Raw genomic sequence first — 16,901 nt, forward strand, 5'->3', positions numbered from 1 at the left:
CAACCCACATACCAACTAGGCGCATGAGTGAGATCTGGGACGTTCATCAGACATGTATTTCGACCACAAGCACATTTCAAAACATCAAAATGCATTAAAGCTTTCATGTTATATCAACATGCTAACATGCCCAACACGCTTCCGCCGCACATTCGTGCATGTTATATCTATATCAACACAACCAACTCGCTTCCACAGTGCATGCATGCATTCGTGGACATGGATAGATACAGAACCATGATAGAGTAATTAGCCTGCTTGGCAGAAGTTAGAAAGTGACATAACTACAAATGAGTCTGTAGAACACATCATTTTCAGAATCCAAATGCTGAACAGCTTAAGAAGGCATCATCACCCCTTTTCAACTCCTTTTGTGGCTCACCAAAAAGGAAGAGTTTGAGACGCAGACTGTCCATTTTCGGCGGCATGGGCCACGTGGAAAATCCCCTGATGGAGATCAGCATCACTGGCACTGGAGACCAAAACGTTGGCCATCTGCTCGTCCTCCATCCCCGAGCACGAAAACCTGGTCGACGACATGCTGTTGGAAGTTTGCGAGCAAGAGTACCGACCTAGACTGTTGAACTGCTGGGGGCCCATGACCAGCGGCTGGGCCATGGGGATCGGTTCAGTGGCCTGCACTACGTGGCGTAGGCTGATGCCCGAAGTCCGAGTCGGCGATGACAGAAGAGAGAGAGCACAATCGGAGTCGAGCCCGGTTATCCCGTTGGCGGCGGAGAACATCTTGCTGCCGCTGCTGCTGCTCTCCGAAGATGCGACAGTGCTGAGGAGCGGGTGGCGGCCGGGGGTTTCGAGAGTTGTCCTGTGACTGAGAGAGGGGTCATTAACGCTCTGCAGGAAGGGGAATTGCTTCCCTCCTTTGTAGCTATGAGTGTAGGAGGTGGGGAATGGATGCTGTTTATCGAGGAACATAGGTGGGTGGCAGCCATAAAGCGAGTCATCTTCGGATTTGATGGATGCGATCCAGTTGGGCTGCTGCTCCGTCATGGAAGTTGATAACATCTGTGGAGTAGTGATACATGACGTGAACCTGGTCGCTGTCAATGGGAAAAATATCAATATCAATATCAAGGTGACTGATGCGCTTCAATCATGCATGCATGCAAGGGCAAACGATCCAGTAGTGTGGGTGGTAATCAAGAAGAATTAGAAAAAAAAAAATTCCACATTATGAGACCGCCATAGGAATTTAATGATGGATAGAGGTGTTATGTGATTTGATACAGTGTCCTGGTTCGCATTTGTACAAGTGGTCCCATGGCTTGGTGATTCAGACCACTGACCTGATGGGCCCCATCATGTGGAGTCGCACAAGATGCATACAGACTTCCTGATTTTCCAATTCTTACAGTGGGTCCCATGGGGTCTGGGATCTAGACCACTGACCAGATGTGCCCTATCATGTGGGGTCACTGCACAAGTTCCCAAGATTGCGAAAGCCTAACCCTTTGATCAATTGTCTACAAATGGGGAAAAAAGACAGCAAGGTTCTATTGGTCCACAAAATCAACAGTCTAGATCACTGAATCATGGGTCTCACTCACGCAAAGACTGCACCTAAGGACACTATAGTAGCAGAGATTCAGAATAAATCGGTCGATATGTAGGTTTGATAAGCCCACATGCGTAGGCATGGTCCATCCACATGCCACCCACATGCCGATGTTTGTGGCACACAGGCATGGTGTCCAAGGTGTCCATCAGGTTGGTCTGTGTTCACTCATCAAGTGCCTCACTATGTATAGAAACAAGTGGACAGCTATGCATTTTTAAGCCGTTCATTCTTTCTTGTAAACCGTGGCTCATCTGGTACATCAACTAGCCTGATTTTAGGGCCGCCTTATCTGCACAGTCAGACTGACCTGATTGATGGCTTAGATCTCCCACTCATATTGCGCTCTTGCACATGTAGCGTTTATGGCTTAGCAAAGATCATTAATATGATAATGCATGATCGTGGTGTGGTGAATTCAAACCTTGGTGGTTGGTAAACAAGGTTCTGGAGTTCACAGCCAACGAATCATGTTGAGGCTTCCTTCTGCGCCTGTTGTGGCCATCGAGACGTTTCCTACAGCTTCTCTTTACCTCGTCGAACTCCACCAACGAATGAAATCTGCATGAACAAAGAAAACAAAGGGATATAAGAACCTTTAGATGGTAGATAACAAAACATGCCTAAAACCCATAACAAGAAATCATTGTAGACGGGAAATTGAGTAGATGAGTCATTCAGAGAGAGAAGATGTAGATGAAGAAAGATATTAAGGGGCGATTTGGATTCAAGCAAAGTTGGGCCACAACAAGCAGTCGGCACTCGTGTCGACATAAGCAATCCATGGATATGCTATCATGATTTGTCAAACACCAAAATAAAGAATAAGGTTGGATTGTGGCATACGTGGGAAGCTTTATATGGATGGTAGCACATTGATATTGCCACATGTTGAGCACTTAAAAATTGTTGATAACACATAAGAACATGTGGAGTGCTTGAAGTTGAACGGTTGCACATATAACACATTTGGAACATGTGATACATGTGCATGAAAGAAATGCTCCTTGTCCGCACCAAACTAAGGACATGTAGTTCCACAATTTTAGCAAAGACAACAAATCCTTCCTCAACAGTCATGTAGGGGCTTGTCGTTCTCATTCACCTAGGTTCTTATGCATAAATGAGATTGATAAACACTTTTTGTCCCAAGGCGTTCAATAACGATAAAGGTGGCCTTAAAGACTAGCCCCATGACCATTACGGCCCTATAACAGTAAAAAATAATAATATATTAATAACTAAACGAAGAAACTGTATCCGCCCCATAATGAACCATTACAAGGGCCGATACAGGCCCCTTTTTTTTTTTTTTTCTTCGGAATGGGTGTTACAACCCCATATCGCGCAAAGGCACCCACCATTATCGTTACGTAATTTTGAATACCATATTTTGTCCCCAAGACTACTTTGCTTGGAAAACAAAACGTGGGCATGGAAAACAAAATGAGCACGAACTACAGAAAAAATGGAAAACTGTGGACTCTCTCTATAATCGGGAGAAGTGGGGTTCCATGCTGTTAAATCATAGAGACTACATTGTGGAAAATTGTAACTTGTACTCTCTCTCATGGCAATTGAATATATAGAGGAGATGGGAGGATCTATAAGGGATCCTCACAGATTCGCATCTAAACAAATATAGAAATATCCCTAATCTAATTAGATATCCTAATTTAACCTAATAAAACCTAACATCCCCCCTCAAACTCAATGTGCTCTGAAAGGAGTACCTTGAGTTTGAAAGGTATGAGTGACGAAACGACGATGCACTTCAGATGACTTCTGGGATGTGAACTAACAGCACGTCAAACAGCTAATGATCTGGTAGCACTTCCAACGGCTGAGATTTCACCCATTGCTCGTCCGGTGGATACACTCTTTCAATGGTTAAGAGTTCAACCGTTACTCTTTTAGTGGCTCTAGATGGTCTAACAAGAAACGAAAAACAAGTCCCGTCATAACGATAACAGGTAACGAGGTCCAGTCCATATGCTCAACACGAACAAGTCTAGCCCAACATGCTTCCACTTGCAAACAACGAGCACACAACCCACAATAAAAACGGTCCAAGCATATGTGTAATGAAGGCCCAACAGATGAGTAAGCCCAGTTCAACGTCACTGAGCAAGTAGGCCCTCTAATAGTAAAAGTGATACACGACGTATAATTGTTGGACCTCCTTTTATTAAACGTAGTTGCAACACCCAAGAGATTAGCAAAAGTAACGTACTCACCACGCTCATGCGGCACAACATTCAACAATCCCATGGTTGACAACAAATCTGATGGGAGGTGAGTCATAACATCTGCAATGTTTGGATCTAAGCAGTGATAGATGGGTCCTTAATGGCCATCGGATCTGAAGAGGATGGATCCCATGTCCGAAAATAAATGCCACAAATTTGGACCACAAATCTAATCTTTGGTAATGAGATCAGACAATCGCAGCAGAAATCCGATCGAACAAAACTCAGTGCCGTTGGACCCCTAGATTGTAAGAGATTTAAAGTGCGAGCGAAGGAATTGGTGCTGGGATTGGCAGATCGACGGAGAAGTAGTAGCGGTTGCTAGGGATTCAAAAGAAGCAGTCAACGGGGAAGTTGAGGGTTTTTTTTTTTTGGGGGGGGGGGGGGTCACGACAGCTAGACCGAGCAACGGGAGGTAGGCTGGCAGGTGGTGACGGAGAAGATGTAGAGGGTGATGAACGAAGATATAAGTAGTAGTGCTTGTTGTGGCGGCTCGAACAATGGTCGTGATGGGTTTTGTGCATAGATCGGTTGCTGTAGGCGCGACCCATGTCATAAAAAATGGTGGGTGGAAGTCTGTTGACAAAGATGGGTTGGGCTTGGTTGCGTCAAATCTACCAAAAATAATGGAGTCGGTGGTGCCGCAACAGGGAAGAGGCAGCACGTATGCAGGGACATCAATGGTGATGGGTTGTCAGTAGAGATCCGGTGCTGAAGACGGGGGTTTCGACGAGGATGGGCAAGTGCAGGGTTTGCGGTGGCACTAAGAACAGGGGTAGCGACAATGGTGTTTGATGGTAGGTTTTACAACCACCATTGAGTGATGATTGTGGTTGCCTGTGCAAAGGATGCAAAAACGAGAAGAAAATGAAAACTGTTATGAACCTAACCAACGTTCGAGTTGTCGGTATCGCTACAAGTTTCGCTGGCCAGAGATAAAGATATAATATCGTTATCGTCGATAACCAGAAATGCGGGGAAAAAGAAGGAAACATGGGGAAAACAATGGAATTTTTTAGTGAAACTTCAAGACATGCCTAAATACACATATTTACATATTTAGGAATAAAAAATTGTGAAAAGAATACATTACATAATAAGTTTTCACTTAATGGGACCCAAAAAGCATACAATGGCATAAAAAATCACTTTAATAGCAACCAAAATAAGTTTATATATTACAGATGCAGTTGGCATACAGTAATTAAGACACGTAAAAGTAAATGAACTCAAAGATGCCAAATCAAGGATGGATTGGATTATCCAATCAGTGTGGTTTTTGCATGATAGAGATGTACGTCACAAACCCACTCCTACCATCTGTTTTGAAAGGCCACAATAGGACAATGTTCTAAAAGTCAGGCAGAATCAAAACTCTGGTGGTGGGCCATACCAACAAAACAGTGGGACCAACAACGCATTGAAATCTTCCTATAGGCCGTAGCTAACCATATGATGTTTATATGCCATCCAAACCATTAGTACAATTATTACTAGTCACACAAATTGTAGGAACAAATACCATCCTGATACAAAACTTTTGTCACTGCTAGATGTTCAATCCCCATGTTTCGTGTGGTATGCCTAATTTTTAGAATTTTGTCTTAATCTGATCTTTCAAAACAAATGGACAGAGTGGATTTGTGACGTACATCTCTATGGTCCCACACAGGGGTCACACGCAATCCGCACCTCGTTTCATAAGGGCATGGATTAGGTGTTACCCAGGCAATAGCTTAGTGGGTGTTACCCCTACTGTAGGGCCCACCTTGGTTAAATATTGTATATCCACTCCGTCCATCCATTTTTACAGCCCATTTTAGGACATGGATCCAAAAATTAAGTGTAAACAAATCTCATGGGAACCACACCACAAGAAAAGAGTGATGATTGAAGGGTAACCATTAAAAACTTCCCAAGGCCCAATGTAAAGCAGAACTGGATGAAAGGAATATACAAATATTAGCTTGATCCAAAACTTTTGTGGCTTACAAAAAACTTTTAATAGTGTCATTCGCTACTTGTTCCAATGGTGTGGTCCACCATAGATTTGGATCAGCTCAAGTTTTTGGATAAGGTCCTTGGATGAGCTGAAAAAACGGATGGGCAACATAGATGTGGAAAACATTCATCAAGGTGGGCCCCACACGGTAAGGGTAACACCCACCAAGCTGTTACCTGGTAACAGCTAATCGGCTTCCGTTTCATAAAAGGAAGGTATTTGATACTCTGGCTACATATGACACTTTGATGCAGGACAATTAACCACTTGCTCTCAGAGCTCAAACTGTTAGAGTAAGGCGAAATAATCCCTTTATCTCATAGCCCAGGCCCCATTAATCACCCCGGTGAGGAGTCTCGAACACGAGACCTCTTGCTCTGATACCAATTTGATGCAGGACAATTAACCACTTAAAAAAAAAAAAAAAAATTACACACGCGCACGCCATAGTGGTATTTCACCACCTATGGGTACTCAAATCCTCAACCAGGTGTTGAAACTCGTAAGAGTCTACCACCGGAGTAAGAGTAAGGACCCAGGACAATTAACCACTTGCTCTAAGAGTTCAAACTGTTAGAGTATGGCGAATTAATCCCTTTATCTCATAGCCCAGGCCCCACATCTCATGGGTTTAGGACCTCGGCCAAACCCCCTTCGTGGGCCCCAAATCACATGGGCCGCCCACCCCGAGTATGTCCCCACATCCTACGGGCTACCCCGCTCGAGGCCGGTGTGAAATGCGCATTAATCACTCCTGGTGAGGAATCTCAAACACGAGATCTCCCCCGTGGGCCCCAAATCACATGGGCCGCCCACCCCGAATGTGCCCCTGCATCTCACAGGCTACCCCACTTGAGCCCAGTGTGAAAATGCCCCTGCATTACACTTGGCACCTAGCATTTGAAAATGGTACATGTGGCAAAATCCAACATAATCTAAACTGTGTTTTCGCTTCATCAAGATCTGTATGACCTGATCAAGAGGTTGGATGGCAAAAAAAAAAAAAAAAACATTTACAATGGCCCTATGAAGTTTTTAATGGTGGCCATTTAATCACCATTGTTTCCCTTAGTGTGGTCCACCTGAGATGCAGATCTGTCTCATTTTGGACTCATGCCTTAAAATTATTTATCAAAATAAATGGACAACATTGATAAAATATTTATCATTATGATGGCCCCACAGAACATGGACCCATCAATCCACGGATCCAAACAAGTCACACATGTGCACCATATAAATCAGTACGCTTATCGTACTGAGTGGGGCCCATTGTGATTTATGTATTTTATCCACCCCGTCCATCCATTTTACAAGATAATTTTAAGGCTTGATCCCAAAGATGAAGCATATCCAATGCTCAAATGGACCACACCACAGGAAACAATGTGAATTGAACATGCCTACCGTTGAAAAATTATTAGGGGCCAAGAAAGTTTTGGATCCATGTCATTTTTGTATTTTACCTTCATCCATCTCCGTGTGACCTTATGAACAGCTTGGATGACAAATAAACATCACTGTGGGCCAAAGCCCCTAGGAAGGTTTCAACAGTAGGAATCATTGTCCCCACTGCCTTGGCGGTGTGGTCCACCCAAGCTTTGGATCTACCTCATTTTTGGGTTCACGACCTAAAATGATCTCGCTAATTGATGGACCATGTGGATATAACACATACATCATGGTGGGGTCCACGAAACTTGGTGACGTCCACATGCCACTGAGGTTCGCACCCACACACCATGCAAATTTACTCCCGTAAAAACCCATTGAGAGGCCATTTGAAAATCTCTCCAAATCCCTAATCTTCAGCAGATTCTTCGCCAAAATCATCTTTAGGTTTGAAATTTTTGACATATTCGAAGAAAAAAAAAAGTGGAAAGTAGAGATTGGATGGCACTTACGGCACACCGATCGATCGATTAGCGCACTGCAATTTCCGTTCACCTATCCTCTTCTACAGTTAGCCCTCCTCTTCTACAGGTATGAAAATCTGCAAGTTTCCCCTTTTTTTGGGATATTTTGTGCATTTACGCAATGCCCCGATGTTATCGGTCCTTTTATCATTGAAAATGGGTTATTTGCTACAGTTATTCCGTGACAGGGTAAGTAGATACAACGATTTCTTGCTGACAACTGGATTTTTCGCAAAAAAAAATAAAATCATCGAAAAATCGGCATTATTAGGAAGAGAAACGAAAAAAGGGAGTTTCAATGTCGCAACTCTAGCGATACTGAAATTATTGGCAATAATTCGATAATATCCCCGATAATTTAAACACTGAACCTAACCCAATACGCCAAAAAAGCCCTAGGATTGATGGAACGCGTCAAGCTAGGCTCCTTAAATTGTTAGGATCGTAACATTCCACCACGCTTTGCATCTGATGTCCACGGCAACCCACTCTATGACGGCACTCACTGTGGCCTCTTTTCTAGGTAGCCCTTTTCAGAGCATGGCGGTTGCACTCTGGTTATCCAGGTAGCCCTTTCCATGCCGTGGTGGCTTTCACTTTGGTCCAAGTTGTCATTTCCACAAGTCCCCCCTTCCATGACTCAACATAGGACGTGGTGTTAGCTTTGACACCAATTGCTAAACCACAGAGAGTATATTGTGGAAAATTGTAACTTGTATTATTTCTCTCAAAGCAATTGAATATGTAGAGGAGATGGAAGATCAATAAGGGATCCTCACGGATACACATCTAAACAAATATATAAATATCCCTAATCTAATTAGATATCCTAATTCACCCTAATAGACTCTTAATACATGCAAAATGCTTTGATTTGAAATGTTTTATACTAAACACAGCCTAAAGGATCCAAGGCAAGAACAAGGAAGTCACTTTCCTTTAATGCCATGGAAAGCAGTCCATGTTACTGGCACTATAAGGCATCCGTTAACAGATAGTTGGCTACACATGCTTGAAATTTAGGTTAGAGTTTAACATTACGGTTTACATTCAGATATAGGAGGGTTTTGGGGTTTCCAATCTGAGGGAAAAGTGATAAAATGGTCGGATGATCTTTTGAGACTAAGAAGGAGGAGAAAATTAAGGCGACGGAAGGATGACGGGGATCATCCATACCAAACATGAAGAGAAGAAATCAAGAGAGTGAGAAGGGATGATAGCAGTGTTTCCAGGCACATGGCAATGGTGCCAAGTGTCAAATTGTCCTCATCTCCTCAAGCGTCTAGACGGATGCCAAACTGTCCTCAAGTGTCCATCACAGGTGCCTCCAGTGGAGGAGCACTGAGAATGGTTTTAAGACTTGGGCGGGTCACAGATCTTGTGTGACTCATCTGAGTTGACTCGGATTTGATAGGACTCTAATCTAGTTTGACACCACAAATCACCTAGACGATTCACACCTGACTTGGATGACTCGGGCAAGTCCCAACTCAACTCAACTCAACTCAAGGCCTAATGAGTCAGTCTGGGTCACCAAGTCTTTTGACCATGGCACACTGAGTGTCAGTTAAGCATGCCTCTCCCACCATTGAAATATGGTTTGCAGGAATCCAGAAAGATTTCCAAATGCATTCTTTTATCCAGAAACCCATTTTAAGCTGCATGTTGAAGATTCGCTGCCACCATACCAATAAAAGAAAGAAAAAAAAATCTCACCAACCACTCTTTCTATGGGGTAGACATGTGCACAACAACTCTCAGTGCCCACTATTCACACACAAATTTTTTCCTAGTTACCAATTAGGGAAATATAAAAAGAAAATAATAAACCTAAGAGCACAAAAAATTTCAATTTAGGTATTGAAGTTCGATTGTTAGCAAATAATCAATAAGAAAACATGTGAAATCCTGCATCGACCATTCAATCATTGCAGATAATATGAATGTTCTTCAACGAACACCGATAGCACACTGATCAAAATTTCAAAGGGCCTAGCACTGAAAAAAAAAAAAAAAAAAAGAGAGAAGAACTTGAGTTTGATATGTGAATTATAATAGGAAAAAGTAGAACAAACCAACAGAACATTTGAGGATGTCAGTTAGAGAACAGCTTCCTCTGCTCGAAGACAGTGCAGGTGAGCTTAAATTCAACTCACGAGAAATCCATGACATAACTATAAAGACCCACTTATATATATATATATATATATATATATATATATATATATATATATATAAAGGAAAAAAAAAAAAACATTTCTAAAGACCCACTTAATATGAAGAAAAAGGGAAAACGAGAAGAGAATTCTAAAGACATGTCGGGACACCTCAATCCACATATGGCACTTTTTTTTTTTTTTAAGAAGCAACAGGAATATACCCACATATGGCACTTTTTGATGACATGATCCGGGCCCCTCATCCCGTTTGGTGTCCTTGGAGTGTCATGTTGTCTTGTGGAATATCCCAAGCGTCCCCGGATGTCAGCACAACAAAAACCCCAAATGGCACCCTCCACCTAAGCTGCACAGGAAAGGCCCAAAGCCAATCCCACTGGAAATGCCATGGTAACACTTGACTTTTTGTCAATCGTTGGATACTTGGATAGGGTGAGGGGAGGTTCTTCAGGACCTCTCTTCTTGGATGTGATTTGGCCGCTTCTCCCTTCATTCCCGTACAATGGGGGCCAACCTGATGAATGATCCCAGCCTCGCATGCGCAGACCACATGGACAAGGTGCAGGATGAAGAGAACCTCAGGTCCTAATTGAACACTTTAGAGTATTCAAGCTTTTTCTTGGTATGATCAAGTTCTTACAACTTGATAAGTTTTATAATTTTATATTAAAAAAATAATAAAAATAAAAATAAAAATCAATTGAATAGTTGGAAAATTCATCCAAGTTTTTACCAACTTGATGTTGAGTTTTAAAACTGAAAGAAACTCAATTAACTCGGTAGCAAACCCAAACGGGTGATGAGTCGATTTTGATTTGAGCAGCCACTGAACACAAATTGAGTTTCGAGATTTTAAACCTTGCTCGGAATTTCAACTTGGATAAACTCCAGCTCAATTTCTGTCAGCAAACGAATACCAATCTCCATTCCTTCAGTCAATTTACAACCTAGAGAGTTAGTCATGTGATTTTTACTGGAAAATAGAGATAGAAGAATGCTAATTACAGACGTCTTCAAGTGCCGAAAAAAGGCCCCACATACACCAACATGATAAGGTATTGATGATAACGACAACGACGTGCCAAAGTGGCATATGTGTGCAGGACCTGTGGTGTTCATCAAATGGGGCCTCCGTCCACTCAGTTGATGCGTCCTATCTAAAAAAAGAAAAATTCACGCCAACCCCCACTCATTGAGCAATGCAGGATATTGAATAGACAGTTATCATTTCTCTAACCATCCATTGCCTTCATAATGTTTCTCACTCACCTGAAAAATGGAATGGCAGGATAAAGGGCAAGGAACATTCACTTTGTAAGTGACCACCACCCAAAGAACATCCCAGGGCAAGGAACATTCACTTTGTAAGCAACCACCACACAAAGAACATCCCAGGGCAAGGAAAATTCACTTTGTAAGTGGCCACCACCCAGAACATCCCAGATCCCACACACGTACCACATGGGCACATGGCAGGCATTTGTGTTTGGGCCTCAAGATGGTGGTGTGGAATTAACATTCCTTATAGATAAAACTTGAACCATATGCATGCTATTTCTCAGAGGTCAGATCATTTCAAGAAACGGTCACCTCAACTCGACAGCATGCTACAAATCAGAGCATTAAATGAGCCTTCTTTGCTAAATATAGATGACTGAGAAAAATCAACATGAACAACGCCCATTTTAAGGTTCAGTAAAAATTCCAATAATAATTTAGGCAAACAAAGGAGGTTCATTCCATGCCACCTATTCATGGATTAGTTGAACAGGCAAAGTACTACTCTTTGGCAACTCATCCATGAAACACGTGCCATACATACACACCAATCCAGACCTTGAAAATCATGGTCCTTGTTGTGTAGATGGAGCTTAGCCCAAAAATCACTCCAGTTGGACCATCCTAACCATTGAATCGAAGACCAGAAAATGAACAGTAAAAAAGAAAACAGTTGATGATGTAAATTCCATGAGCAAAATCAGACAATTAATACTATCCTATCAGTATGATTCTGAGACTATGCTGCATCCACGATAGAGCCCATGATTTTGACAGTCTAGATTGACATGCAGATAGGCCACATGGACGGCGGATAAGTTGCCACAGAGTATTACAATGTTTGCACACACAGAGTCAACAAGCAGCCTTCTATACAATGCACAAAGCACATACATATCGCATAAACATTATAGACAGAGGGGAGAGTCGAAAATGTATAACATTTCCAACACACGAATTGCTATGTATTGATCAAGAAAAAGACAGAAATCACGAAAATATACAAGTGTGAAAGAAGACAGTCACCCATCGGAAAATCATCGAAAATTCAAGGAAGATTTCTTTTTCCTTCTTCTTCCTCTTTTTTTAAAAAAAAAAAATAAAATAATAATAATAATAATAATTAATTAATTAATTAATCAATCTGAACGGCAAAATTCAAGCAAGATTTCAATGTATAGATCATAAAAGTATGTCCAATACAGCCTTATAACTAAGAGCGGACAAGGAACACAAAACAGTACAAACCAGCAAAGACTCACACAAAAATGTCCCACCTGGTCGCTGAGTTCTCACTTGAAAATAAAGTAGTGATGGAATCTCAAAATGGCAGAAAACATATTGCATCTGGTCTTGGTGCGTGATTTCTGTTATGAAACCCAGCAATCCCTACCTATCCAAGGAAGCCATGAAAACATTCTTATACGAATCAGGACAGCCTTCACATAATTGCGGATGGTTTTGGAAAGGGCGCAATTTCGTTGCTCATGATGGAAACAGAACCGTGCAAGACCCAAAACTGAACATGTGAAACACTTGTACAAGGTCTAGACCCTCATCAGGAAGAACCTACCATAGAGGGTCCATAGCTCAAGAATCATACAGATTGGACAATCATAACCATCTGATCGCAGCTGACAAAAGGGCGCTAAAATACAAACAGAGTAATAGTTAAGAAGTGGTCCACACTCAATGGAAAAAAAAAAAAACTCTGCATGGAGATTTAGCAATGACCCATCAGTGTGATTTGGAGCTATAGGCCATCCATTCTAGAGCGCGATGTTTTTGGAGGTTGAACAAAAGGAACTTTCCGTCCACAAAAGGCACACAAACTTTCCCTTTTGACAATACTTGGACGATTGAATGGTCAACATATTCCATGAACATCCACAATCACAACAAGTGCCTGAAGGAGGATGAATTATGGAGTTATCATACAATGGTTTATGGACAAATCCATATTCAACATGAACCCACCTTATGAACAGGCTGGCCTGATTTCGGAGCCTTGGCCATATAAAATCAGCTCACCTGATGAAATCTCAGATCTCTCACACATTTTTTCATTTAGGATATGCAGCTAAGTAGGATTAACAATTAGTATCACCAATGGCCTTAGAGACGACAAGGAAAAAGACTGGTGACAAAAGGACTCCTGTTACACTGAATTCGGACTCCTAACAAATGCATAGTGTTTTCGGGTGCATTTGGTTGCACCAAATATCATGATATTTCATGATTAATCAGTCTAATTTGGTGAAGCATATCATGAAATTTTATATATTTGGTGCAACCAAACGCATGTTTAACAAAAAATGACAAAATATTAAAGAACCCAACAAACCATAAACATGATTTATCCACATTCAGGCAAAGCAACATGGAAACAACCACAATTAAACAAGGAAAAGGTATGATATAAAACAAATAATAAAGACAAGAAAATTGAAAACAGTATTTGAGCACAATTACTAGAAAAATCAACCTCCCAAATATCTATCAAATGGGAAATTCTAATGACAGAAAAGAAAAGGCTGGAAGATGAATAACAGAAATGATAGTGCATGAGGAAAAAAATCCAAGGAAATTCTTACTTTCCTTAAGCATTTGAATGACTTACCTACTGCACTGCTGGCAGAACCGTTGCTCCTGACCATGAACCATCACCTTTGGGGTCTTCGCATGAACCTCGCAGACCTTATGCCGCTTGTGATAATCCCGACAGTTGCTGAGATCTGATTTGCACCCGTCGACCAAACACATGGCAGTGTTACTGCCATTACCGGGCGCCCGAGCCCTCTTCGATGAGCCAGGAGGCGACACCATTGACAGGACCCTTGAGTCCTTCCACTTGTCCAATGGCCTATCGGCAAAATCGCCCAACCTCCCGAGCTTCAAATCGACGGAGCAATCTCCTTTGCTCTTTGGCCCTCCTAAGCTACTCAACCCGACGATGGACCCGATATTGGGTTCAGCATCTCTCTCCAGGTCTGCTAAATCCCAAGAAGGTGGTTTCAAGTCCCAATCCATAAAAACTTCCCTCCTCAAAGCTTCTTTATTTTTCCTTCTTTTCCTTTTTTTCTTTTACTTTTCTTCTTTCCCTTTCACTCCTCTCTCACTCAATCTTATGTCACAGCTTTTCTCACCACCTCATTACATAAAACGCCACCACCTGACCTTCTCGATTCAAGAAGAAGAACAACAAAAGAAAAAAAAAAAAAAACAGTCAAGAAAGTTATATGGGTGCTAAAAAAGAGACAGAAAAATAATAATAATAATAAAAGGAAAAAAATAAAAGACGAAAGAAAACCCAATTCACATAACCTTGTCTCAGTGGGTTTCAAACAGCAAAATTGCCAAAAAAGCAAAAGAAAAAGGAAAAGAAAAGAAAAGGAAGGATAAAAAAGCCCACAAAATGAAGAACCCAATTCACAAAATCTCATCATAGCAACTCATATATTCAAATTGCAGAAGAACCTCAAAAAAGGGGCTAAAAACAGAAATGGGTTCCCAGAAAAACCCACAAAATTTGAGAAACCTGTCCACATAATCTCATCTAGATATGTCTCACACAATCAAAATGCAGAAACACCGGAGGGGACAAGAATACCCAAAAAAAAAAATCACAACCCAATTCATAAAATCTCAACTTGTAAAGTTCCATACATTCAAATTGCAGAAACTGAAAACCTCGAAAATTGGGGGCTACAATATATATATATATATTTTTTTTAAAGAAAAAGAAAAAACACTCATCTGTCTCAAAAAGACCCAAAAAAATATAACAAACCTAGTGCACAAAATATCATCTTTGTTAAATTCCACACATTCAATTGCAGAAAAACCCACAAAGTGGGGTTTATATACATCTCTAAAAAAATAGAATAGTGGTATTAATAATAATTTTTTAAAAATACGCATAAATCCCAAAAGGGTACCCAAAAACCCCATAAAAATAAAATAAAAAACTCAAATCACAAAATCTCATCTGCAAAGCCTCGTGAAGTCAAACTGCCAAAAAATAAATAAAAATAAATAAAACTAAAAAAATCAAAATTAAAAAGTAAACCAATACAACTACTTACAGAAAACAGTAACAGCAGAAGACTGATATGTGCTTTCCAACCATTCATTCCCTGACACAACTTCCATTACTGAAGATAAAGATCAAAAAAGCAGGGGAAAACAGAAAGAGAAGAGGTGGGCGCTGGTTAAGAATCTTCACAACCAGTTCTCTCTAGCAATAATACCCAAACCAAGAAAGTGAGTATTGTATATAAGAGATTTCATAGAGAGACAAAGGCAGAGAATTATTGGGAAGTGTAACAGTGAGATTGGATAATGCATCAAAAGCAGAATAGAGAGAGAGAGACGGAGCTGAAACTTCCAACATATATAGACTACTGAGATTTTATTTTTTCTTTTTCTTTTTCTTTTTTTTCCTTTTTTTTTTTTTTTCTTCTTGATTATGTGTTTTGGGTTTACGGGGGTTTTTGGAATTTAGTAGGAAATTTATTTATTTTTTAAAAAAAAGCAATAAAATGAATGGCAAGGAAAGTGACAGGGTGTTGTTGCTATCAGGCTTTTCTAGATGAGAGAGAGAAGGAGAAAAAAGTACAAAAGGGGGTGAATGTTAAGACATGGGCTGTTGTGTTTCACGTTTGATTGACAAATTTTATTTTTGAGGAAAAATGTTCACATGCAGGAGGCCATCTTCCTCACACGTGGCACTCGTGTAAGGTTATCTAGGCCGTTCAAACTATGGGCCATGGTTTGATATGGAGCATATCTCTGATTTTATACTAATAAATCTATCTTGACAAATCTGATTGTTGGATATCAGATAATGGTTGAAATTAAAATAGCATTATTTTAAATTAGAAGGGAGAAATCAGATATAGATAATATCATCTTTCGGTTGTGACTTTTGACGGTTTGGATTAGCTTGACAGCATTGGGCTGTTTGAATGCACCGATACTTAAGTTATTTATATATAAAAAAAAATAATAATAAAAATAAACCTTTTTTAACCATGGTTGAAATGGGCACGGCTTTGGTGGATCCCGGATACACGAAAGTCGGTGGATCGCTGACTGTGGGGCCCACTGTGACATATGTTCCTTAAATCCATTCCGTTCATCTATTTTGGAAGCTCATTTTATATATGATTATAAAAATGAAGCAGCTTCAAATCCTACGTGAATCACACCTGGTGATTGAATATCCACGGTTAAAAACTTCTTAGTAGCAGCTGGAATGTTTATTTGCCATCCTAAGGTCACAAAGACCTGGATGGATGAAGGGACCACACACATATATGCTTGATCCAAAACTGTTGTAGCCTAAAAGAAATTTTCAAGGTCAATCACCACTATTTTTATAATGTGATCCATCAAAGATTTTGATCTCCTTCATTTTTGTAAGAACATGCTTTAAAATGAGCTCTGAAAATGGATGGACAGGGATGTAACTGTAAGCAACATACACCAGGGTGGGCCCCACAGCCAGTGATTCACCCAAACTGAGGATGGTTTTTTAATTACAACTGTAAATGAATAACTATTATTTATTATTATAATTATGTGGAAATATAACTTACATTAGACTGTAACAATGATTTTATTCCACTGTGTGGCTTTGCTTGTATTAGGTTAATACCATGTGATACATGTACGGTTGAAGAGCCACCACCATTCTTCAGTTTT

General features: G+C 40.7%; 1 protein-coding gene across 3 annotated transcripts; it reads right to left on the reverse strand.

Moving 5' to 3' along the window:
* Positions 1 to 226: 226 nt before the first annotated feature.
* On the reverse strand, positions 227 to 15,629 carry LOC131239475 (squamosa promoter-binding-like protein 18). 3 transcript variants are annotated; one of them, XM_058237196.1, is made up of 4 exons: positions 15,281 to 15,629; positions 13,816 to 14,367; positions 1,998 to 2,134; positions 227 to 1,058 (listed from the first exon to the last, which is right to left on the reverse strand). In XM_058237196.1, exons 2-4 carry the CDS (start codon positions 14,223 to 14,225, stop codon positions 379 to 381), a joined length of 1,227 nt encoding a protein of 408 aa, XP_058093179.1. In that variant the 5' UTR covers positions 14,226 to 14,367; positions 15,281 to 15,629; the 3' UTR covers positions 227 to 378. The 3 variants fall into 3 exon arrangements, with proteins under 3 accessions (XP_058093179.1, XP_058093180.1, XP_058093177.1); XM_058237197.1 differs by having other exon boundaries at positions 13,816 to 14,375; XM_058237194.1 differs by having other exon boundaries at positions 13,816 to 14,372; positions 15,281 to 15,628.
* Positions 15,630 to 16,901: the final 1,272 nt, after the last annotated feature.

Source organism: Magnolia sinica, chromosome 3, assembly GCF_029962835.1.
Source record: "Magnolia sinica isolate HGM2019 chromosome 3, MsV1, whole genome shotgun sequence".
Taxonomy (NCBI): Eukaryota; Viridiplantae; Streptophyta; class Magnoliopsida; order Magnoliales; family Magnoliaceae; genus Magnolia; species Magnolia sinica.